A 26,825-nucleotide genomic window follows, 5' to 3' on the forward strand; every position below is an offset into this window, starting at 1 on the left:
CTCATCCAATCGTTTTGATTTTATGTAAGAAATGTTTCCTAAATCTAGCCTCTTTTCAAGTTCATTGCCACTATTTCCAGTCCAGACATACAGTCTCCCCTGTTTGCCATTAGTCTCTTGTGACTCCAAATCCATCTTCCCAATTTCCACTAGAGTTCACCTCCTAAAAGGCATGCTAATCACATTACCTCTCTGGTTAACATGTGTTTCTTCTCCATGTTTACAAAGTAAAATCCAGACACTCCTGCTTATCATATGAAGTTCTTCACAACCTGCCTCTAACCTGTAGATACTGCCTATGTTTCCATATTGACCTTCTTACCTTTCAGACACATCACCTTTTTACACTCTGTATATGAGTATTCTGATTTTACATCTCTTTGAAAGAAGAAAGATAAGGACAATGATGAGCAAAAAATTCTGTAATTTTCAGCAATCTTACACTAGGGAGTGCAAACAATCCAAAATATGGAAGGGGAATTTTTGAAGGACGTAGGTCTAAAAACTTATGCTATGCCTGCAATTGATTGCCTGCAATGATATCAGTCTGTGAAAGTCTTTAAAAATAGGGATATTCAAAACCTACCCAGGTTCGCTGAGTGAGTAAGAACCTCCAGAGATCAGCCCTTAAATCCATACTTCTCAAAATCTCCCCAGGTGATTCTGCTGCAAGGCCAACTTTCACTGCTCAAAGGTCCCATCCAAAATGCCACCACTAAGAACCTTACATAGCCACTAACTCATTCCTACAAGTGAAAAAACAAAACTTTCAAAAAACTTACCTAAGTGAGTTCATCTCTGTTTTGTGATGAGATGAGTCACCAGCCACATGGCTAAGTTTTTGAGCTTGGAGTTTTGCTTTGTTCTCTAATGACTCTACTGTTTCTTTCATTATTAACATTTTAGACTTTAATTCACACTTTTCATCTTCATGCTATAATTTAAATTAAAAAAATTAATAGGTGTATGTCTATTTTGTTTTCCTCAAGCACTCTTTAATATTTCTGGAAGAAAACTAAGGAAATAGATTTAACAATACTTTAAAAGTCATGTGTACACTTTAGGTTCTAGATGTCAGAATGGGCATACACATTTATCTCTCCTTTTCATTATCAGTGAAATGAAAAAAAAAAGATACCAAAAAAAAAAAAAAAAGCAATAAAGGAAGAAAAGAACATATCCATAACAGCAATGAAAAAGGGAAGGTAAACCATTAGCAAGCAGAGCAAATATTCTGAGAAATTTCTAACAATCAGTAAGTACATTGGACTGAAGAAAAATCAGCAGAAAATACTGTAACCCAAACACAAAATGGGCAAGACTTAGATGAAGACACTATAAAATTTTCCTGAAGGACATAAAACACAGCCTGATTTAATGTAAAGAGTCACCATGTTTCTGAATGGAAACACAATATTGGAAATGTATCAAAAGTTCCTGAAATAACTGTTAAATTCAATGAAATTTCAATAATAATCCTACCAGGACCTTTTTAAAACAGGGAAGGTGGCTTAGATTTCATTCTAAAGTTCACTTAGGGAAAATAAGTTAAGAAAGCAGGAAAAATTGTGGGCACTGGGGGGAGAACGTAGGTAGACTTGCCTTATAAGGTATCAGAATGAATTAGAAAGCTACTATTAAAAGAGTGTGGATTTCACAAGGATGAGCAAATGCATGTACACAGATGTAAATTTAGAAAAGGTAGCATTTTAGGAAAGTGGGAAAAGAAAAGGCTCTTTAAAAACAGTTGGGAGAGCCACTCATTGGAGAAAAAAATTTGCTAGATTTCTATTTTATTTTACATATAAAAAAAATTCTAAATGGAATAATGATCTATATGTAAAACTCAAAATGAAGAAATATTTGTGATAAATAGAAATTTTCCAGTGAAAACTGTAGACTGACCACCCATATTTGATATCCCCTCCGTCTGGAAACTGCTAAAATGACAGTAAAGGAATAGAAAGTTACACACTCACAAGGGCATAGAGAACAAGAAGGAAAACAAGAGTGGATGAGTGACTTCAACAACTTGTGGAAGACAAAGAGTAGACAGAATAGTGACTCAGAGTAGAAGAAGGATACACCCTAAAGCAAAGTTTCTGAAACTAGGAACTACTGACACTTAGAGCCAGGTAATCCTTTGCTGAGGGGGGCTGACCTGTGCATTGTGCACTGTAGGATGTTTAGCAGCATCCCAGGCTTCTGAGTAGGCGAGGCCCTCTAGCATTATTTCCAGGTATGAGAAGCACCTTCTCCCCTAGCTGTGTTAAGCGCAAATTCTCCAGATATTGCCAAATATCTCCTAGGAAGTGGAAGTGATCTAGAGAAACACTGATCTAACGTGACCGGAGTAAGTAATATCTATGAGCAACTAGCTGATTTGCCCTGAAGAAACTCAACACACGAAGGCACCAAGTGGTGGGATGAGGTCAGGAAACGAATTGAACAAGGAGATTGGCTAAAAATCTATACGGGGACCATCACACACCAGAGAGCTCCTCCCATCTCTTTCTAGAAATTTTTCTTGGGAAGTAAAAATATAAATTTTAAAATATATCAATAGAAGACTTAGAAGATAAAGTTGAGGAAATCTCCCAGAAAGAATAAAAAATCAACAAGAAAATAAGGGAGAAATGATAAGAACCTCAGATCTCTTTAGGAGGTCCAAAACCAACTAATAAAAGTTCCAGATGGGCACCAGGCTGGCTCAATAGTTAGAGCATATGACTCTTGATCTTGGGGTCAAGGGTTCAAGCCCCATAATATGAACAGAACTTACTTAAAAATAGAAAAAGTTCCAGAGAGAGAAAATAAGAATAGTATATCGGGGTGCCTGGGTGGCTCAGTTGGTTAAGTGTCCGACTTCAGCTCAGGTCATGATCTCACGGTTTGTGAGTTTGAGCCCCGCGTTGGGCTCTGTGCTGACAGCTCAGAGCCTGGAACCTGCTTCAGATTTTGTGTATCCCTTCCTCTCTCCCATGCTCACACTCTGTCTCCCTCTGTCTTCCAATAATAAATAAACATTAAAAATTAAAAAAAAAAGAATAGTAAATTACCCAAGAAATTAAAAACAGGAGGTAAGGAGGAAATTCTAAAAGTTTTCAGAAATAAAAACATATCATGTACAAAAGACTAGGAAACATAAGAGTATCAGATATCTCAAAGAATTTTAACAATGGAAAACAGTATTCAAAATTTTTAGTGAAAATAATTTTTAATCTAGATTTCCATATACACAAGCTGAATCATAAATCAATTTATGAAATCTGAATAAAGACATTTCCAGACAAGTAGTGTACCAAAAACAATTCCTCCCATGTATTCTTTTCCAGGAAACTGGAGAATGTGCCATACCAGAACAAAGGGAAAAACCAAGAAAGAAGAAAATATGAGATTCAATACAGGAGAGGGAGACAAGGAAATTCTTAAGAGGAAGACATAGTCTACAACTGAGCAAGAAGAGAGAAAGCTCAAGAAGGAAAGTCTTCAGCGGGAAACAACAGAACTGATGGGTTTGAATATTCAAAAAATATTGAAAGGCATCTGGCAGAGATTGGAGTTCTTAACAAAAATTACCAATGGGTTTAATGAAAACAGAAAAGTGACAAAAAAACAAAATGAAACAAAACAAAAGCAATTATTAACTCCAGGAAAAAGATCTGTAAGAGAAAAAGCAAGAGTGGTACTATCCCATTTTGCTGACCCATGAGCCATTATAAGTCATAATAATATAGACAGTTAACTACCAAAGTAAATATTATATGTAGTAAAATTATGCTTGAAGTAATGGGGGAAGAAAAAGGGAAGAGTGCTAGGTCATCATCTAACATCACAGAAATTCATTAAATAATCTTAAATCAATAAAGTAAGACTGAGCAATCACAAACACATTATTTAGAAAGAGGGAGGTAAATAAACATCAGGAGGAGTTAGATGTTGTGGGTGGTAGTTTTGGGGATAAAGAGGTAGGAAAGGAAACTTTTTTGTGGGGTTTTTTTTTGCATTAAAAATATTTCAAAACTCCTTGTAAAAACAAGAGTACATGTATAGTATAAAGAATAAAAAAAATGAACATTTGTGTACCTATATTATCTGGCATAAAAATATATTACCTGAACCTTGAAACTACTTGTGAGCAGTATGGATCCCTAAACAATACAAAATTTAGGTGTGTGTATATATATATACACACACACACACTCATATACATATATATACATATTTTAATGTTTATTTATTTTTGGGGGGGGAGGGACAGAGAGAGAGGGAGACAGAGAATCCCAAGTAGGCTTCACGCTGATAGCAGTGAGCCCAATGTGGGGCTAGAACTCAGGAACTGTGAGATCATGACCTGAGCAGAAGTTGGATGAGTAACCAACTGAACCACCCAGGAGCCCTAAGGTTTATATATTTTTGAACTCTACATAAGTAGATAAAATCATACTGCATGTTCTTTGACATTGTATTTGTAAGATTTGTGCACACCGATGTTTGTAGTTATTATTCATTCATTTTCACTGCTTTGTAATACTTCACTGTGTGAAATACTACTCCCATTTATCTATTTTCCTCAAAACTGACATCAAGATTGTTTTTCATTTTCTACCAGGGAGTTAATTATTTTAGGCTCTATTATGGTCTATGGTCTGGTCTAGGTCTATGGTCTATGGTCTGCTGCCATTACTCTGTTGTAATACAAAAACAGCCACAGGCAATATGTAACAATGAACATGGCTGTGTCCTAACAAAAACTTTATTACAGACAGACTAGAGGCCACAATTGTTCTGGGGGCCATAGTTTGCTGACCTCCAAGCAAGGTTCATGTCTAGAAATGGACTTGCTGGATCACAGAATATGCCTTTGCTAGATAATGCCAAAATATCCTCCAAAGGGGTACCAGTTTGCACTTCCTGACACTACACATCCTTGTTAAATAATAACTTGTTAATTTCTGATGTGATATAATTTTCTGATAGATGTGAAATGTTTTTACTATGGTTTTAATTTCTATTTCTGCTATTACGGAGATAGAACCCCTTTTATGTTTATTAACCATTTGTAATTTCTTCTGCCATAAAGTGTCAATTTACGTCTTCTGTTTTTTTTAGGTGAAATGTACAGCACATTCTCTCAGTGGCTTGTCTTTTCAATTTATGGCTATTTGGTGAACAAAGAAGTTCTTGTCAATGTGGCCCTGTTTATCTGTTTTCTTTCATTTGTATTTAGGAGCATACATTTTGGCAGCAGACACTTGCTGGTTGTGTGATGTTAGGCAAATCTCCCCGGCCTCAGTTTCTTTATGAAATAAGGATAATATTAGCATTTACTTCCTATGGTTATTATCGAAATTAAAATTACATATAATGTTAACAAAGTACCTAACATAGAGTAAATGCTATATAAGTCACTGCTGTTATTATTATTTCCCCAAGGTCAAAAAGATTTTCTCCTGTATTTTCTTTGAAAACTCGTAGCTATTTCTTGAACATTCTAAATTTCAAGTCAACTTGAACTGATTTTTGCATATAGTATATTTGAGGTAGGATGAATTCCTTTTTTTCTTTTTTTAAAGTTTATTTTTGAGAGAGAGCACATGCATGTGAGTGGGGGAGGGGAGAGAGAGAGGAAGAGAGAATCCCAAGCAGGCTCTGCATTGTCAGCACGCCCCAAGCGGGGCTTGATCCCACAAACCGTGAGATTACGACCTGAGCTGAAATCCAGAGTCGACACTTAACTGATTGAGCCACCCAGACGCCCTCTAATTCCTTTTTAATACACATATAATGTGAATAGCCAAGTATCCCAGAAACAATTACCAAATAATCCTTTCTTTTCCCATTGATCTGAGTCCTTGATATATCAAGTTTTTCATATATCTCTGGGTTTACTATCTACTGGATTTTATCATTCTCTTTTAATCCTTGTGATCTACCACTAGATTAGATTAATTACTGACTCTAAAGCCTTCATACCTAGTAGGTTACGTTCCACCATGGTCTTCTTTAAAATTTCTTTGTGATTCTTAGCTCTTTGTTTCCACGTAAAATTTAAAATCTATTGTCGAGGGGCACCTGGGTGGCTCAGTTGGTTAAGCATCTGACTTCGGCTCAGGTCATGATCTCGTGGTTCATGGTTCAAGCCCCGTGTCAGGCTCTATGCTGACAGCTCAGAGCCTGGAGCCTGCTTCGTGGATTCTGCCTCCCTCTCTCTCTGCCCCTCCCCTCTCGTACTCTGTCTCCCTCTCTCTCAAAAATAAATAAAACATCAAAAAAGATAATAAAATCTATTGTTGATTTTCACACACACACACACACACACACACACACACACACACATCACCTTCTTGGGATTTCAGATGGAATTACATCAATTCTATAGATCAATTTGAGGAGAATTTACATTCTTTTTTATAAACATGATGTCTGTCACCTTTTTTATAAACCTGATATATTTCTCCACTTATTTAGGTCTTCTTTAATGTCTTTCAATAAGGTTGTATAATATTTTTTATAAAGGTCCTCCAAATTCATACATAAGTATCTTATATTGCTCATCTCTATTAAAATGGTATGGATTTTCTTTTTATTTATCTTCTTTGGGATTTGTCATACTCCTAGCATTCACTGTCCATTTGGAATCCGAGGATTCCTGTGTTTTTAAAATACCTAGAAAATTATCAATCATTATCTTTTCAAATACTACCTATTTCTCATTCTATTACATTATCCTACAATTTTGACAAAATACATGAGACTTTCTCACTTTATTCTCTAAGACTTTAACTTATTTTACATTTTCTATATCCCAATCTCTTTCCAATGACTTCTAGTACTTTAGATCTATTTTTCAGTTCATTAATTCTATCAGCTCCTGGGCAAGCTGAAATGCCAGGTACCCTTTCACCTGAAATAATTAAAAATTGGGACAAGATACATGAAACAATGGTTTTCCAGACACTGAACATCAGGCAATGATGGACAGTGACATGAGGGACAAGAAACAAATGAGATGAGCCCTATGAGCTTACTGCTTCAAGAAAATCCAGGCTGTGGCACAGGGATAGGAACTCAGGTGAAGGCTGGTGGTCTCCCCTAAGTTCAGAAGACAAGACTGAGAGTCAAGGAAAGCCAAAGCAGCTGGGGTTTGCAGAGCAGATACTTGAGAGCTACACAGACTAAAAGTTCAGAGATCTTTTAAAGTTACCACTCAAGTGCAGAGCTCAACACAGAGGAAGCTACTCAAGAGAAAGCCAGAGAATAAAACCGTCAAAAAGTTAAAGGGAATAATACTCAGGGCTCATACAGGGATGGAGTAATTCCTATTCCCATGAGTCATTTGAAAACCTCATAATTCATGGGGCAATACATAGTGTACTCAAAATGGTTTTGTCCCAGTAGTGGAACAAAATTAGTCCAGGACTAAATGCTACTCTGGTCCCAGTTTTGCTAAAAGCAAAACTGAAAAGTCTCAAGCTACTTTCATCGACTAAACTATATCCCAGAACAAACCTAAAAAATATTTATAGGAATCCACCAACCAAGAAGGTGAAATTCACAATATCTGACATCTAAAGTAACCAGGAATGCAAAGAATCAGGAAAATATAACCCATGATGAGATGAAAAAAACAAAACCCAACTGACACAAAGTTGATAAAAACAGATAATCAAATTAGTAGACATGGTAAATAAAAACAGTGAAGACACAGTAAAGGAAATCAGCCAAAATGAAATACCAAGAGAAAAAAGACTGTCAGAACACATATATCAATTTGTTAAAAATATTCTACATATATTGGGGCACCTGGGTGGCGCAGTCAGTTAAGCGTCCGACTTCAGCCAGGTCACGATCTCGCGGTCCGTGAGTTCAAGCCCCGTGTCAGGCTCTGGGCTGATGGCTCAGAGCCTGGAGCCTGTTTCCGATTCTGTGTCTCCCTCTCTCTCTGCCCCTCCCCCGTTCATGCTCTGTCTCTCTCTGTCCCAAAAATAAATAAATGTTGAAAAAAAAATTAAAAAAAAAATATTCTACATATAGAGAAAGCAATAAGGAATGAAAACAAATTTCATTTTTTCCTCCATGTCTGTACAATGATTTTTTAAAAAGAATAAAAAAACAATAACTAATACTTACTGAATGCTTACAAATGCCAGCGACTCTTCTAAGTTCTTGACATATATTAACTCATTTAATCTTCACAAAAACTTAAGAATTAAGTACTAGCATCACTCCCATTTTACAAATAAAGAAACTGAGGGATGGAAAATTTGAGTAGCTTACCTACAGGTAATAGGTAACAGAGATGGATATGAACCCAAATAGTCAGCCTTCAGAGTACACATTCCAAATAACTGTTACACAGCATCTCTAGAACACTATTTTGTAATATTATCTTTTATTTTAATGTTTATTTGAGAGAGAGTGCATGCAAGTGCACACTGGGGAAGGGCAGAGAGAGAGAGAGGGAGACACAGGATCCGAAGTGGGCTCTGCACTGATGGCACAGAGCCCCATGTGGGGCTCAAACTCACCAACTGTGAGATCATGACCCAAGCCAAAGTCGGACGTTTAACCGATTGAGCCACCCAGGCACCCCACTACTTTGTAATTTTAAAAACATACAGTAAGGGGTACCTATAGTATAGTATATTGAAACTATAAGTGAAATAGTTATTCATACAACACAATATACCCCAAATCCAGTTTGATAAATTACCTGATGATTAACACGTGTCAAATGTTCGATAGTTTTCTCTAATTTTGATTTTTCAAAAATACTCATTTCCTGGAGATTCTGAAAAAAAAATTTATAGAAAATGTTCATTCATATCAGATAACAAAATTACCAGAGTAAACAAGTCTACAGTATTATTCTGTTTGTCTTTTTATAACATGGAAATGTTTTAGAAAGAAAATCATTAGACATTTTACAATAATGCTTTTGGTTGAAAAAAAAAACGTGACAGGAGTTTCTTGTTTTTTATATTCTACCTCCATGTGTAATTGTAACAAAAGACACAGAATGGTATGGATTTGTTTTTAACAATTTATCTAGATCAATCCATTAGCACAACTATAAAGGGAAAAACCGAGCAGGTTAAGTAAGATCAGGAGTGTGCCCTAATGAGAGATATCAGAGGAAGAGAGTGCAAAGAAGAAATCACAAAGACAAAGGAACAGAATACTACAGGGCCATGCAAGAGATCAGAATTTCAACAATGGGCTGGTCAACAGTGTAAACAAGTGCTATTTCTATAGTTATGTTACCTTATCCAATTATTGCTGATACTAAGTGTAGAACAAGTGATACAAGTTGGTGTTCTCTGAGAATTTTTCTAGTGTAGATTCATACTTCTATCCACGTTACTCATTAAAAACAAATAGATCCCGATGTTTGGATTACGTATCTGGTTGGAAGGGTCACTACACTGTATTTTTTGTTTATTAAATCATTCAACCAGTATTGAGTACACACTATATACCAAGCAGGAATGCATAGTGAGTAAAATGGATAAAGCCTCTGACATCATAGTTACTAAAGACTAGTAGAAAAGACAAACCTTAAACAAGACACTATATAAAACCATGAATATTCTGCTAGAAAAAGGAACTTTATGGCAACATATTGAAAGGGAATCTAGAGCCTAGAGTTCACTTCCTATGTGAGGAAATGATGTTTAACCTGGCTCTAAAGGATGAATGGGAATTTGCCAGGTGAGGGTACTCAAAGAGATGAACAATTTTTCAATAGCCTATATAGAAAACTGGGGGCAAGAAAAAGTCCATTAAGCTTGGAGTCAAGAAAGTGAGGGGTTGGAAATGGGGAGATAAGTTTGGGGAAAAGAAGGCTAGACCTTGAAGTAGGCAAGAGCCAATCACTGAAGTCTTTGAAAACAGTTAACAGATTTAAATAGGAAGTGATGTGATCAGATTTATACCTCTGAAAGATGACTCTAACTTCAGTGTAAAATATAGATTTGAGAGGCTGCTAATACACAACTACAGTTGAGAAAGAATAATGCCCAGAACAGGATGGCAGAGGAGTAATGGAAAGAAGTAGACAGATTGAAGAGAAACTAATGTGAGCTCAGGAGCCAGACTCCATGTGACTTCATAGTTAGGTGATCTTGGGCAAATTATTTAAACTCACTGTAACTCAGAGACCACATCTGTAAGCATTACCTATCTGAAAACGCAATTGTGAAGATTTACTAAGCGCATGGAAAAAGCACTTAGAACAGAGCTTCCCACATGAAAAGGGCTTAATAAATGTTAAATATTATTTAAGTGGTAGCACAAATAGAACTTGGTGATTGATTGAAGGACAAGAAGAGCTTTAAGGGAGAGAGGAGTCAGTGATGATGCCTGGTTTGACATCTGGGTGGGTAGCAGAATAAGAGGAAATTACAAGAGGAAGCTTATGGATTGAGATGATTAGTTTTAAGTAAAAGATCTACTGTAAGCTCATAAATCCTGCCTCCTACAATCTAGAAAGATTCTGGTAATATGAATATCATTTTTTTCTGAGCTTTTAGTACTACTGCATTTTTAAATCCTGTTTTTACATTCCTTGGTCCTTTCAACAAATATGGAAAAGAATAAATCAGTAGCTTGTGCTAAAAGTTGCCATATTGCACAGAAGTTTTCCATTTGGTAGTTTTAACACTTATTTTTATAAGAAAGCACATTCTGGAAGGCAGTATTCCAAAAGATCCCAATTAAAAGTATTGTGTTGGGGTAAAATTTTAACTGAAAATGTATGCAATAAGGACTACCTTTATAAGGCTTTAATGTCCTTATTCCTAACTTTAGCTACTGATTTCTAAGCATTAATTCAATGATACCTATTGAAAGTAAACTACACAATCCATAATAGTAACAGTAATAGCTATGTTGAGTTCTTACAATGTTCTAAACTCTATTAAGTGCTTTGTGTACATTAACATATTTTTTGGAGATTATAAAAGAAAACATAAAATACTGTGCCTAAACAGGACACCAAAAGCACAAACAACAAAAGAGAAAATACATAAAATGGACTTCATCAAAATTAAAAACTCTTGTGCTTTAAATGGCTTTAAAGCCATTTAGAGCACACCATTTAGAAAATGAGGGGCACCAGGGTGGCTCAGTTGGTTAAGCAGCCAACTTAGGCTCAGGTCATGATCTCACAGTCTGTGAGTTCGAGCCCCGCGTCGGGCTCTGTGCTGACAGCTCAGAGCCTGGAGCCTGTTTCAGATTCTGTGTCTCCCTCTCTCTGACCCTCCCCTGTTCATGCTCTGTCTCTCCCTGTCTCAAAAATAAATAAAACATTTAAAAAAATTTAAAAAAAATTAGAAAATGAAAAGGCAACCCACAGAATGGGGCAGAGTATTAGCAAATCATGTATCTGATAAGGGGCTTGTACTAAAAGTATATAAAATACTCTTATAGTTCAATAACAATGAGATAATAATCCAATGTAAAAATGGACAAAGCATCTGAATAGACATTTCTTCAAAGATGATATACAAATGGCTAAATAAGCACATGAAAAGATGCCTGAAATTATTAGCTATCAAGGAAATGCAAATCAAGACCACAATGGATACTACTTCATACCCAACCAGCATGATGATAATAAAGAAGACAGATAATAACATGTGTTGGTGAGGATGTGGAGAAATTAGAACTCTTATACAGTGCTGGTGGGAATATAAATGTTACAGTTGCTTTGGAAAACAGCCTGGCAGTTGCTCAAATGGTTATGGTTATCATATGAACCTAGGTATATACTCAAGATCAAATGAAAACCCATATAAACAAAAAGCTGTACATGGATGTTCACAGCATCATTCATAATAGCCAAAATATAGAAACCACACAAATGGAAATTAAAATGTTGTCTGTCTATCCATACAATGGAATATTATTCCACAATAAAAAGGAATAAAGTATTAAAACATATATATGCTACATGAATGAACTTGAAAACATTATGCAAAGTGAGAGAAACCAGAAGATAAAAACCACATACTGAATGATTCAATTTATATGAAATGTTCAGAGTAGGCAAATCCACAGGGACAGAAAGTAGCTTAGTGGTTACCTAGGCCCAAAGAGGCTGGGGGGAAATGGAGAATGGCTGCTAAGGGGTTTACAGTTTCTTTTCGCAAATGCTCTAAAATGGACTGTGGTGATAGGCTTAACAAGTCTGTGAATATACAAAACCACTGAATTTTACATTTTAAATGGGTAAACTGAATGGCATGTGACTATCTCAATAAAGCTGTTTTAACAACAACAAAAAGATAATGTCCCTCCACCTGAGGAACTTCCTATTGAGATCAGAAGTCAGTAATTTTCTTTTTTTTTTTTTTTTTTATGTTTTATTTATTTATTTATTTTTTTATATATGAAATTTATTGACAAATTGGTTTCCATTCAACACCCAGTGCTCATCCCAAAAGGTGCCCTACTCAATACCCATCACCCACCCTCCCCTCCCTCCCACCCCCCATCAACCCTCAGTTTGTTCTCAGTTTTTAACAGTCTCTTATGCTTTGGCTCTCTCCCACTCTAACGTCCTTTTTTTTTTTTTTTTTTTTTTTTTTCCTTCCCCTCCCCCATGGGTTCCTGTTAAGTTTCTCAGGATCCACATAAGAGTGAAACCATATGGTATCTGTCTTTCTCTGTATGGCTTATTTCACTTAGCATCACACTCTCCAGTTCCATCCACGTTGCTACAAAAGGCCATATTTCATTTTTTCTCATTGCCACGTAGTATTCCATTGTGTATATAAACCACAATTTCTTTATCCATTCATCAGTTGATGGACATTTAGGCTCTTTCCATAATTTGGCTATTGTTGAGAGTGCTGCTATGAACATTGGGGTACAAGTGCCCCTATGCATCAGTACTCCTGTATCCCTTGGGTAAATTCCTAGCAGTGCTATTGCTGGGTCATAGGGTAGGTCTATTTTTAATTTTCTGAGGAACCTCCACACTGCTTTCCAGAGCGGCTGCACCAATTTGCATTCCCACCAACAGTGCAAGAGGGAGAAGTCAGTAATTTTCTATAAAGAACCAGATAATAAATATTTTAGGCTTTGTGGGCCAGTTTCTGTTGCAAATACTCATCTCTGCCACTGCAGCACAATAGAAACCACACAGAATACTATGGTAAATGAATGAGCGTGGTATTCCACTAACATTGACCAATGATGAAATTTGAATTTCATAGTTTTTGTGTGTCATGAAATACTCTTTTTATAGGACTTAAAAATGTAAAAACCATTCTTAGCACATGGTCATACAAAAATACAATGGTCTGGATTTGGCTCATGTGTCGTTGTTTGCCAACCCCCTAAATAAATAATCACTTTACAGGAAAATATCTATACAGACCTCCTTTTTCTCCATAAATTTCAAAAATAAGTCGATCTTACTACTTACTTTTAACTTTTCTTTTAAAGCTTCTTTTTCTGCCATAATCCTTCTTAAGTCAGATAATGCAAGTTCTTTTTCTTTTTCCATAAGACTAATAATATTATGGGAGGCTGTGGTTTGGGTGGATTCTTGTCTTAGGGCACGTAACTGTTCCTGAGCCTTAAAGAATTAAAAGGTATAAATAAAAAATGCTTTGGATATGCTCCCATGTAAAAAAAAAAAAAAAAAGGCAAACTAAACACATGCTACTTTGCTCTCTTGCCAAATCTAAACAAAATGAGTAAAAGGTATTAAAATAGTAACAACAATAAAAAAAAAACAAAAAGACAAAGAGATTAAGGGGAAATGCAAGCTACAGAATTTTGGAAACCAGACAGCAGGTGGACAATTAGTAATTAAGTAAGCAGACCCAAGAAAGCTGAAATCCAAGCCACGTGGAAAGCCCAGAAATCAATTTGCAACTGCAGATTCTAAAAAAGCTTCAGAAGTAAAAACAGCTTTTTCAACTTGACCTTTTATTTTTTTTTTCAACGTTTATTTATTTTTGGGACAGAGAGAGACAGAGCATGAACGGGGGAGGGGCAGAGAGAGAGGGAGACACAGAATCAGAAACAGGCTCCAGGCTCTGAGCCATCAGCCCAGAGCCCGACGCGGGGCTCGAACTCACGGACCGCGAAATCGTGACCTGGCTGAAGTTGGACGCTTAACCGACTGCGCCACCCAGGCGCCCCTCAACTTGACCTTTTAACTTACATGCCCTTCTCCCTCTCTCAAAGTGGCAGTGGAATTTCATGGGAAATTGACATGGAATGAATATATCCAAATCATGGGTGCTACCCACTGTTTGACAGACTATTAACATGTCTGAATCCCAAGGATAAACTTGGCTCAGAATCAGGCTAAGACCTGTTCTAGGTAATTTTAGAAGAGACTATCTAACAGACCTGACACATAGACTAGAGAAGGAGAATAAATATGAAAGAATAATAGAAATCTCTGCTTTAGGAACAGGATGATAATAATAGATAATTCTAATTATGAAGAAATATCACAAGGTCCATATATTACAGTAATTTAAAAGATTTACACTGGTTCCCTTAAGCTATTCTATAGAATCTGTTGGCTTAATCAATTTCTTACTTCATTATATAAGACACTTAGTTTATCTCTTTCTGCTGTCAACAATTTAACATTGGACTGTATATCCTCCATATGTCTTTCAAATCTTTCCAGCATACGCTGAAGTTCATCTCTTTCTCTTGTGATCAGATGAACTTCTGAGTTGTAATCACCCTGAAACATAATTTAAAAACAGAAGTTATCACTTGTTATAATTATCACCATATGGTTGTCACAGGATGCTGGTAATGACAGTGACTGAATAATGCTAACAGATAAAAGAACACAATTTTTTATCTAAAATGAGAACAGAAGATGAGCGTGCAGGCAGTATTGGGGCAAATCTCCTGGCCTTCAAATGCCTAGGAAGGGACTTCACTGCCAATGATACCACTTGATCAGATCCCATCAGATGCTTCAACTGTCCTTCTCCTGGAGTTGTTTATAATAGTAGTAACTAGGAACTTGTTAGATATGCAAGTTCTGTGGGCCCACCCCAGACAGACTGAATCAGAAACTGTGGGCACAGGGCCCAGTAACTATGGCTCATCAAGCCCTCCAGGTGATTATGCATGCTAACTAACTGTTGGCAACCACTAGTTTACAACCCACTCCAGGGGAGGGACTAGGAGGGTATGTGTGTGCCTATTACCCACTGCAAGTTAACTATTACAGCCTAGCACATTCCCCAGTGTCTTTTTTGTTTGTTTGTTTGTTTTGTTTTTTTTTTTAATTTTTTTTTTTTCAACGTTTATTTATTTTTGGGACAGAGAGAGACAGAGCATGAACGGGGGAGGGGCAGAGAGAGAGGGAGACACAGAATCAGAAACAGGCTCCAGGCTCTGAGCCGTCAGCCCAGAGCCTGACGCGGGGCTCGAACTCACGGACCGTGAGATCGTGACCTGGCTGAAGTCGGACGCTTAACCGACTGCGCCACCCAGGCGCCCCTTGTTTTGTTTTTTTTTACTGAATGTAAGATCAATTTCCCAGCCACACCAACCGCCCCACCTGTCCCAGCCCCAACCTATGTGAGGTCTATTTTTGCAATGAGATAAATATAAATATTTCTACCGAGGAGTATACATTAAGGATGTTCACCAAATAAGCAACTACTTCTAACATTTCTAAAACAGGATTATGCCTATTATTCTAGTCCAATGCAAAAGACCCACTATCTTCACTATTGTGGAAAATAAAGGTGATAAATGTTGACCTGGGATCTAAGATATCTTAGCATTTAGGTACTAATTGCAGAAGCCCCACGTAGGGATAATCTGATAATCAGGTACACTGGAAAGCATTCTGATCTATGTCACTCACTATCTACCGTGCACATAACCATGTCCAATGTAGACTTGGTATCTGTAAGTACCCCTAACCTGCCACTTGGAAATAAGTTATCCTTTTGGTTAAACAAGCAAAATCAAGGGATAATGGATGAGATTAACTATCTGGACACTTAAAAGACAAGACATTTTACAGGACAAAAGCAGATTAGGGTTTGAGGGCTTAATTAAGGCTTAGATAAGTATAAGAGAAACTCTGTAACCTAACCATATCTACATAAAAATATCTTACAGAAAGGAGGTAGTTTACATAGATTTTAAAAAAGGAGAACTCTGTGAATAAAGATTGACAGTTCTGCAGATGTGGTCATTGAGCACTAGAAAGAAGCAGAGCTGAGCCTTGTATTGTCTCACTGCACTAGAGCCACAGATGGGGCCACGGCCAACAAAATTCAGCGGGCTAGGGCAAAAGCCCAGAAGTGAGGGGCTCACTCTGCATATCTCTCTGAGCTCTGGGCTTGGCAAAAGTGTTGCTGCTCATCCAGCTTCTCCCCCAAAGCTCAGGTGAAGGTCTGGGGTGGGGTAGGAGCTGGGGGTCTGGTTATAAAGAAAGTTGGGACATTAAAAAAAAAAAAAGATTTTTATTACTGTCTTGGTCTCAGCTTAACGGTGACTTTCTCTAAGGAATCTTCTGATTCTCCAATCTAAAATTTTTTATTTATTTATATTATTATTTTTATTTTAGAGAGAGAGACAGTATGAGCAGGGGAGAGGTGCAGAGGGAGAAAGAGAGAGAATCTTAAGCAGGCTCTACGCTCAGCATGGAGGCCAACATGGGGCTTAATCCCACAACCCTGGGATCATGACCTCAGCTGAAATGAAGAGTCAGTCAGAGTCTCAACTGACTAGGCCATCCAAGTGCCCCTCCAATCTAATTTAGATCTCCCTGTATGTATTCTCAGACCATTATGAAACCTTCTTGTATCTTTTCTTCACTAACACTATAAATGAGCTTATAAAGTTATTAATATGATTATGTGTTTAAAGTACATCTTTACCATTAAAATGTAAGCTCTGTGAAGGACATAGTAGGTATCTGGTTTTACTCACCATAACTTCAGTGCCTACCATGGTACCAGGTAAAATGTATAAATTCTCTAACATTAGTGACTGGCCTTCTCCCCCTCCCACAAATTTTTTATTTAAATTCTAATTAGTTAACATATAGTGTAATACAGGTTTCAGGAGCAGAATTCAGTGATTCATCACTTACATGTGACACCCCGTGCACATCACAAGTGCCCTCCTTAATACCCATCACCCATTTAGCCCATCTCCCATCCACTTCCTTCCATCAACCCTCACTTTGTTCTCTATTGTTAAGAGTCTTTTATGGTTTGCTTCCCTCTCCTTTTTTCTCCTTCCCATATATTCATCTGTTTTATTCCCTAAATTCCACATATGAGTGAAATCATATGGTATTTGTCTTTCTCTGACTTATTTCACTTAGCATAATACACTCTAGCTCCATCCATGTTGTTGCAAATGGCAAGATTTCATTCTTTTTGATGGCCGAGTAATATTCCTCTGTGTGTGTGTGTGTGTGTGTGTGTGTGTGCGCGCGCGCGCGTGTGCGCGCGTGTGTATACATCTTTATCCACTCATTTGACTGGCCTTCTTAAGCAGGAACTCTAGCTCTTTTCTAAATATATCCTGTATGGACATAAATATGCAGGTATTTATATTTGTGTTCATAAATGTTAATAACGCCCTTATACCACTCCATCATTCCTAACACACACATACACAAGCTCATACGCACACATGGAAAATACTAAATGCTACGAGCACAGGAATTATGTCTTCTTTATCTCATGTCCAGTGTTTAATTCATAGCTGGCACTCAGTATGTGTCTGCTCAACTGAACCGAACTTTGTATCTAGACCTGATGTACTTCCCCACTTTGTAAAGCAGGAAACAGGGGTTCCATGAAGTGAGGGAACTTATCCAAGGTCATAAAGACAGTCTGTAGAGTTGTAACTTCTATCAGGCCTCCAACTCTAAAGCCCTTTCCACTACCAATATACTCAAAACTCACAATTGGAACCATAGTGAGTACAAGGTGAGAGGAGGCAGTGCCCACCCTGCAGACAGCAGAGAATCAACAGGTGTATTTTTGACAAAGATCACTGATATTAAAAATAGCAATTTTTTCCCAAGTTACCGCAATCCCAAGAAACTGTGCCTAACAGTGAGCCATAAAGCAGGAGTTGAAAACTCAAAGCTTGTACCAAATCCAGCTTTAGTGAGGTCTTTGTTGTTTGCCATGTGGTTTCTAAACATGTTGAAAATACCCAAGTTGAGGTGCAGATGCACAGAACTGTGCATCACAACTGTTTTATCCTCCTCCCATTTTACTCACATACACACCCACAATTCCCTACCATTCTTGCAACTTATTATTAGAATTCCAAAATGCTCTGAATACTCTACTTTAGAAAATGAATTCTTTATCTGAGTCAGTTAACACTAGAATATTTTAAGAAAATAAGTTGAAGGTGATAAAAGTCTCTCCTAAACCAGTATCTCTTGTTTTTCAATTGTGAATCCCTATCAAGGAGTTAATTAAATCAAATAATTATGTTAAAAGCCTTCAGATATTTTCCTACTCAGTTTTATTTAATAAATGCTTGATTAAACTAATCAACCATTTTGCAGGAAGATACTCCTACATAATGAAGGTGATCAATTCAGTGATTTATTTTTTCTGAGTCCTAAGTATATATGGGGCTTAAAAAGCAACTCAGTAAACACATAAATTAACTTACAGTGTTTTCCCACCAGTTCCCTCTACTTGTACCAGATAACATAGAATAGTGTTTCTACTGACACCAGTAAATCAAATTCAGCCATTAGCCAATAAGGTTAAAAAACAGAGTCTAATCATAAAACAACCCAAAACCATTCAACAACAGACACAGGATCTTCAAGAAAAAGATGATGAAACAAGTAAATCCAGCCAAGTCTGAATTTTTTTAACCTATTATCTTCATGTATATGTCACAGTGACTTGATATTTTTAAACATTTGAAATGAAATGTTTTGAGTTTTAACTTTAATCCCAACTTCCCCTAATTTTATCTAGTGTGTAAATAATGTTAGAATCATAAGCCTCCAGGACTCCTATAGCTCTAAAGCTTAAAAACAAAACAAAACAAAAAAAAAACAATGAAGAATTCAAATTATACTCATGAAACACTAAAAATAACTGAGACCTAAAAGAGAGATACACAATTTTAACCTCTCATGAAACATGGTTAACTTTACCTAGTTTTAGACTAGCAACTTGTAAATGTGGTTGTAGTAGACAAATGGGATGATCTGCCCCACACTTATTCCCATCCTCTACCTTGTCCTGCTACATGGTTAACATGGAAGATGTCTGGTGTGTACAACGTGACCCACCTTCCTGACTGGTCCAAGGCTGGGAATAGTATGAAGCCATGTTGTCTGCCATGTGGACAAAGCCACTTTGCTTTGAGAAAGAAAATGCAGCTGATAACAAGAGTAAAGGATAGAAAGGAAATGTCCAGTAGCATGAATTACTGGTTCCAGTTTCTGGAAGCCCAGATGTCCATGCACTTATCCTACACCCTTAATGAACTATTCAATCTTTCCTTAATTTCCAAAAATCAGTACATTATACTTTGTTCTTAAGTAGTTTTCCTAATAAATGCAGTGTCCCTACAGGATATAGGTCATGTAAGAAAATAAGAATCAAAGTTAAGAAAAACTTTTAAAAAGCAAGTGTGAATAAAGTTATATTTAATACAATAATAACACCAGAAAAGCTGGCTCATAAAAATTCACTCTTGCCTATTAATCATCTTTAAAAAGAGGTATTACCTTTTCTAGTCTTTTAAATATTGGAATTTTTTCACGTGTAGAATGATTTGTAGAACAAGATCTTCGCTGTATTATATGTTGGAGTCTTTCCAGCTCTTTCTTATAAAAATCTCGTTCTTCTTCTATACCTTTCAGAAACGTATCTAAACGAGAGGGTGACTTGTCTCGACGTTTTATTCCGTGTTCTAGCCTCATCCTTTCAACTTCCAGAGTAAGTTCTCTTTCTGTAAGTTCAAGTAGTTAAATATTAAAACAGTGTTGGATATAAATTGTACAATTAGCCAAATGAATTATTCGAATAAGTTTTAGAATACAAGCTACTAAAAATCATTAATCTTTGTATATCACCTGGTGCTCATCATGACAAGTGCACTCCTTAATCGTCATCACCTATTTCACCCATTCTCCAACCCACCTCCTCTCTGGTAACCATCAGTTTGTTTCTTTTTTCTTTCTTTAAAGATTTTACTTTTAAGTAATCTCTACACCCAACATGGCAATTGAACTCACAACCTCAAGATCAAGAGTTGCATGCTCTTTTGACTGAGCCACTCAGGCGCCCCAAGAGTCTGTTTCTTGGTTTGCCTCTCTTTTTCCCTTTGCTCATTTGTTTTATTTCTTAAATTCCACATATGAATGAAATCATATGGTATTTGTTTTTCTGACTTATTTCACTTAATACTCTCTAGCTCCACCCATGTTGTTGTAAACAGCAAGATTTCATTCTTTTTTATGGCTAATATTCCATTGTATAGATATACCACCTCGTCTTCATCCATTCACCAGTCGATGGGCATTTGGGTTCTGTCCATAATTTGGTTATTATAGTAATGCTGCTATAAACATTGGGGTACATGTATCCCTTTGAGTATTTTTGTATTCTCTGGGTAAATACTTAGTAGTGTGATTGCTGGATTATAAGGTAGTTCTATTTTTAACCATTGAGGAAACTCCATACTATTTTCCAGTGGCTGTACCAGTTTGCATTCCCACCAACAGTGCAAGAAGATTCCCCTTTCTCCACATCCTCGCCAGCCCCCGTTGTTTCTTGTGTTGTTGATTTCAGCTATTCTGACAGGTGTGAGATGATATCTCATTGTAGTTTTGATTTGCATTTTCTTGATGGTAAGTGATGATGAGCATCTTTTTTCTTTTTTTAAAAGTTTATTTGAGAGAAAGAGACAGAGAGAAGAGTGCATGCACATGGGGGAGGGACAGAGATAAGAGAGAGAGAGAATCCCAAGCAGGCTCCACAATGCCAGTGCAGAGCCTGATGTGGAGCTCAAACCCATGAACCATGAGATCATGTCCTGAGCCAAAGTCAGACAGACACTTAACCGACTGAGCCACCCAGGCACTCCTGATGAGCATCTTTTCATGTGTCTGTCTGCCATCTGTATGTCTTCTTTGGAAAAATGTCTATTCCTGTCTTCTACCCACTTTTTAACTGGATTATTTGGTTTTTGGGTGTTGAGTTTTGTCAATTCTTAATATATTTTGAATACTAACTCTATCAGATATGTCATTTGCAAATATCTTCTATTCCACAGGTTGCCTTTTAGTTTTGTTGACTGTTTCCTTTGCTATGCAGAAGCTTTTTATTTTGATGTAATCCCAATAGTTTATTTTTTCTTTTGCTTCGCTTGCCTCAGGAGACATATCAGGGTGAGCATGTTTAAATGCCAATGGACAAAAACAGAACAAACTAAAATTATGGAAAGGAGACTATTAATATGCAAAGTTTTAAAATTAGAGATCCAGAGAACAGATGGAGGCAGTGGCCTTTCCTAAGAGGGACATACTTCCACAGTAACATGAGGGAAGATAATGACAGACAGTTTAAGATCTGGGGACAGAAAACTGACAGAAGGCTTCCCTGATGGCTTCCATTCTCTTAGGGAACCTGAAGATTGCCTACTCAAAATGGGAAGTGGAATGAGAGTCACAGCCTTATTGAGAATGGAAAACATTTGAAATGTTCTCTGCAGAGAGTAGGAAATCAAGTGGTAAGAAATACAGAGTGAGATTTCCATACATCATTGAGTGCGCAGCTGAGATTCAGGACCATCTAATTTACAGTGCTATTGATGCGTCTGGTGCATACACATGCAGTGGTTAACTGTTCATGTGTAAATGTGTAGAGGGTAAATATTTTGGTTGACTTGTGCCTGGATTTTTGGCAGGGCAGGTGCATTCACAACAGAGAAATAGGGGGTTTCATGTATTCGAAAGATCACACTGAAATGACAGGTCATGGCTAGCTATAAAAGAAAGTAAACTGCAAACTTCTGTATATAGATCTAAGCACTTTAATGTATTAACCCATTTAATCCTCACAACAATCTTTTGGGTAGGTACCATCATTAACACCACAGACAGGGAAACTAAGGCATAGAGAGGTTAAGTAATGTGCTCAAGGCTTACAGCCAGTAAGGAGAGAAGGGGTCAAATAGATTATCCACTTGGATGCTAAAGAGCCTAGGATATAGCCTCTTCTTAATATAGCACACTGGCTTTCTTTTACTTTCCAAGACACATGGAGTTTGAGGGCATCAGGCTTCTGCTCTTGCCATTCCTTCTGCCCGGGAAACTCTGCCCCAAATTTTCATCTGGCTGGTGTCTTGTCTCTGAGACCTTGGGCCAGTCAATTTCTAGCATATCTCCCCCTATTTTATTACCCCTTATCATCTCAAACTGGCTTTTTCATTTATGTGCTACTAACAAAGGCTCCACAAAAGCAGGAATCTTGTATATTTTGTTCACTACGATCATATACCCAGTACCTGAAACAGCCTGGTACACAACAAGCTCATAAACATTTTGAATGAATGGGTGAGTGGATGAATTCTTAGGTGTTTCCTAAACCAACTCATTTAGTGCTGTTACCCTACTGAGAGAGAGAGAGAGAGAGAGAGAGAGAGAGAGAGAGAGAGAGAGAAAGAGAATGAATGTGTTCTTTCAAGTGATACAAATATATTTCCTTATAAAGATTCTGCCCTTCAATTTTTCACTATTTCAGAAGTTTTCCTCTTAGTCTTAACTAATTCTATAATCTGCCTCAAAGAAGGACATACTTCTACTGGAAAATATTCAAGCAGGGTTCCTTGTGCCAACTAGTCAAAAATATAAAAGAATCCTGTAAGGTTGTTGAGGGACAGAGATTGTTCACTGTATTTACAGCACTTAGTATGGTTTCTGGTATATAACAAGCACTCCACAAATATTCATTGAATGAATGAAAGAAAGATAATCTACTAAGAAAAAATAATGCCTCAGGAGGAAATCACAATCACTCTTTAAGTTATTAACATTTTATATTTTACCTGTAACTGCAAAACTTTCCATTTTTTTGTTAAGTCTTTGCTTTTCTTGTTCAAGCTGATGAACAACAGTTTCCAGGTCTGATTTTATAAGGAGTTCATCACTCAGTCTCTCCTTTTCTTTATGGCATAAGTTTAATTCCTGCAAAATTTAACACTATAATTAAGATTTCTAACAACCTTATAAAATATCATAGCACTTAAAATAAATATTTAGTAGTACCTTAAATTAAGAGTAACTGACATACACACAGACACACATTTTCAGTTAGTCAAGTATACGGTTTCAACTAGAGTTAATTGTCAATTGTAGCTAAAAGGATCATAAAACCCAAATGTCAATAGTGCTCCTTTCTGAGAGTTATTAAATTTTGTTTTCATTTGCTCAGCATACTGTCCTACTTTTTAAAATGAATAAAAAGTTTTAAAACTTTATTTTTAAAGGAAGGCAGAACAAAGACACAGTGCTCTAAGACTATCATATGTCTCAGTAATTATGCTGGTCATTCTCTTTGCCTCATCTGCACAGTGGGGATAAGATCAGTACTTGGACACCAAAGATTCACTTGTGAGGATGGAACTAAGGCTATGAAGCACTCTGCACAGTGTCTAGCACATGGAAAATGCTTAATAAATGTTAGCTATTAATTTCATTAATATTTACCTTAAAAATATATAATATAGTACTAATGGAAAAAATAAAAAAGGTCAGAAAATAACTACAGCATCTTACTGTCAGCCAATACTACTGAAACTTGGTCAGAATTCTCAGACAAGCATTATGAATCACATTTGACTGTTTATAGTGTATATACAACAGTAGTGAACAAAAGCAAAAATCTCTGCATGACACTGTTAGTAAAAAATCACCAAAACATCCACTTTCTGTTTATTGACTTCATGGGAGAATTTCACAGTATCTTTGAGATTCAAGAGTAGACAACATCTAGCAGGTTTAGTTAATTCAATTATTCAGTATTGACTTAAATACCTGTAGTTGAATAAAAAGGAAGCCACTGCAATTCACAGTGAGCACATAAAAATCAACAAGTATTCAAGCACCTACAATGTGCCAGCATATCACAATGGCTCCATGGGGGGTGGGGTGGGAGGGGAGTTTCATTTTCTAATTTGCTTTAAGCCACCAGAACATTGCTGCTACACTGTATATATGAGAAATATGTGTCTGTATGTATATATACGTGTGTGTGTGTGTGTATATGTATATACATATGTATATGTGTATATGTGTATATATACATGTGTATATATACATGTGTATATATACATATACACACATATACATATAAAAGAGTATATAGAATGAAAAAACTTGGATTAGTCTCAGTTTCTAATCTTAGCAGAAACTCATCCCATTTAATGGCTATTTAAAAAAATCCCCAATCATCTTTTGGGTGACCACCCAGGACCTTCCACCTGTAAGCAAGACATTCTGTCCGTTCTGGACTACAGAACTTTATGCTATTTCTGGGTTTATGCTGGGATGATTACTACTTTTTTCATTTGAAGACTACCAGAACAAATAATATCTAGGAAAATGGTTTATAATACTAAACAAAGCTTTTTAAAAGAGGACTGAGTGTTTTTGTTTAAAATTTTATTTTTAAGTAATCTCTGCACCCAAACCAGGGCTCAAACTCATAGCCCCACAATCAAGAGTCGCATGCTCCACTGACTGAGCCAGCCAGGCACCCCAAGACTGAGTACTTTAATAAAAGTCAACAATGTTTTAAGTAATTATCAATTTCTAGTCTTAATATTACTAAACTGACAAGTCCTGAAGTAGTTAAAAGAGTATTCCTAACAGGTTTTCCAAATTTGAATTTAACTTGCAATCTACTATATATGAAATTAAAGAATTACAAAAATATAAACAAAATTAAATATATCCATTCAAAAGAATATGACTCAGCCATAAAAAGGAAGTACTTGCTACAAGCATGAACCTTGAAAACACTGTGCTAACTGAAGGAAGCCAAACACAAATGGCCATATATTGTATGATTCCACTTATATAAACTGTCCAGAATAGGCAAATCTATAGAAATAGAGGTAGATTCGTAGTTACCAGAGGTTGAACAGAGGAACATGGGAGTGACTGCTAATGGGTATGACATTTCTTTTTGGAGTGATGAAAATGTTGTTACTAGAGTGAATATAATGTGTAAATTACATCTCAATTAAAAAATATATGCAATATAAAGCACACAAATTTTATTACCAAAAGTTCTGGCAATTCAACATAACTACTTACCAGTTGAAGTTTTGCCATTGTTTCTTCAAGATCCCGCATTTCAGAAAGCTTTCTTTTAATCTCTTTCTAGGAATAAAAAACTTACTAAGTACAGACCTGAAAGTCAAGAATACTTATCACTAAGTCACACTGCAAATAAGACCATCATTTCTCAAGTAGTCATCCTTCTCACCAGGGAGATTTAGCTGTTTGTTGTTGTTTTGTTTTAAAGTTTATTTATTTTGAGAGAGAGAGAGAGAGAGAGAGAGAGAGAGAGAGAGAGAGAGAGAATATATTCCAAGCTGACTCCATGCTGTCAGCACAGCACAGCGTCTGACACAGGGCTTTTATCTCACTAATCATGAGATCATCACTTGAGCCAAAATCAAGAGTCAAAGGCTTAACCGACTGAACCACTCCATGTGCCCAGAGGCTTTAGCTGTTTTACTTTTTTTTTCAATTTTTTTAACGTTTATTTATTTTTGAGAGACAGAGAGAGGGTGAGCAGGGGAGGGGCAGAGAGAGAGGGAGACAGAGAATCCGAAGCAGGCTCCAGACTCTGAGCTGTCAGCACAGAGCCCGATGCAGGACTCGAACCTGTGAACCAAACTGAGATCATGACCTGAGACAAAGTCAGACGTTTAACTGACTGAGCCACCCAGGCGCCCTGAGGCTCTAGCCGTTTTAAGCCTCAATTTCAGTGAAGAGGAGACAACATTCAGGCTTCTCTTTAATTTCTTGGTATCCTGAATGCTTATAGGGAGCCATTTATAACATCTAAAACAAGACGACCACTTAAAAAATATTTTGCCTACATGCTTGTAGGGTCTTCCTTGAACCGTAATTTTTGGGTTCTTTATGGCACCATCATTTCCTAATTTTCCTATCTTTCCACCTGCAACTACCAATGAGAGCGAGAGCACTGAATGCCAATGTTAAAATATTTTGACCCAAAAGGAATCTTTTGTGAGCCAAGCTATCATTCTTGACCAATGCCAATGGGACCTGAGAAGCTATATTCAGTATGTTGTGTGCATGAGCATAGAAGATGCAAAAGGAGGTAGAAAGAGAGGAATGAGATACAGGACTGTTGCAATGAAACATGAATCACAAAAACAAAATTAAAACTACACTATATTCTTCATTTTCTAAGTTTATTTTTTTTTAGTAATTTCTACACCCAATGTGGGGCTCAAACTCATGATCTGGAGATCAAGAGTCACGGGCTCTTCCAACTGGGCCAGACAGGAGCCCCTATATTCTTCATTTTCAAGACTCTTTTGGAAATTCTGGGTCCCTTGAGATTTTATAATTTTATAATCTTTTTCTGTTTCCATAAAAAAAAATGCCATTGGGATTTGGATAGGGATTGTACTGAATCTGTAGATTGCTTTGGGTACTAAGTCCTCCGATCCATGAACATAGGATGTCTTTCCATTTATTTCTGTCTTCTTTGATTCTTTTCAGCAATGTTTTTTACCTTCTCAGGTAAGTTTATTCCTAAGTATTT

At 36.7% G+C, this 26,825-nt stretch overlaps 1 protein-coding gene across 4 annotated transcripts in view; it reads right to left on the bottom strand.

The window, feature by feature from the left end:
* The window catches only part of CEP135 (centrosomal protein 135), a 70,467-nt gene that overhangs the window by 23,821 nt on the left and 19,821 nt on the right, over positions 1-26,825 (bottom strand). For all 4 annotated transcript variants that reach the window (XM_030313838.1, XM_030313834.1, XM_030313835.1 and 1 more), the window contains 7 exons: positions 25,337-25,402; positions 23,065-23,203; positions 19,742-19,965; positions 14,570-14,722; positions 13,436-13,588; positions 8,717-8,794; positions 783-934 (listed from right to left, as the gene is read on the bottom strand). In XM_030313838.1, the coding sequence (XP_030169698.1) occupies positions 783-934; positions 8,717-8,794; positions 13,436-13,588; positions 14,570-14,722; positions 19,742-19,965; positions 23,065-23,203; positions 25,337-25,402 (965 nt within the window). The remainder of the gene's footprint in view (positions 1-782; positions 935-8,716; positions 8,795-13,435; positions 13,589-14,569; positions 14,723-19,741; positions 19,966-23,064; positions 23,204-25,336; positions 25,403-26,825) is intronic.

This window comes from Lynx canadensis, chromosome B1, assembly GCF_007474595.2.
Source record: "Lynx canadensis isolate LIC74 chromosome B1, mLynCan4.pri.v2, whole genome shotgun sequence".
Classification (NCBI taxonomy): domain Eukaryota; kingdom Metazoa; phylum Chordata; class Mammalia; order Carnivora; family Felidae; genus Lynx; species Lynx canadensis.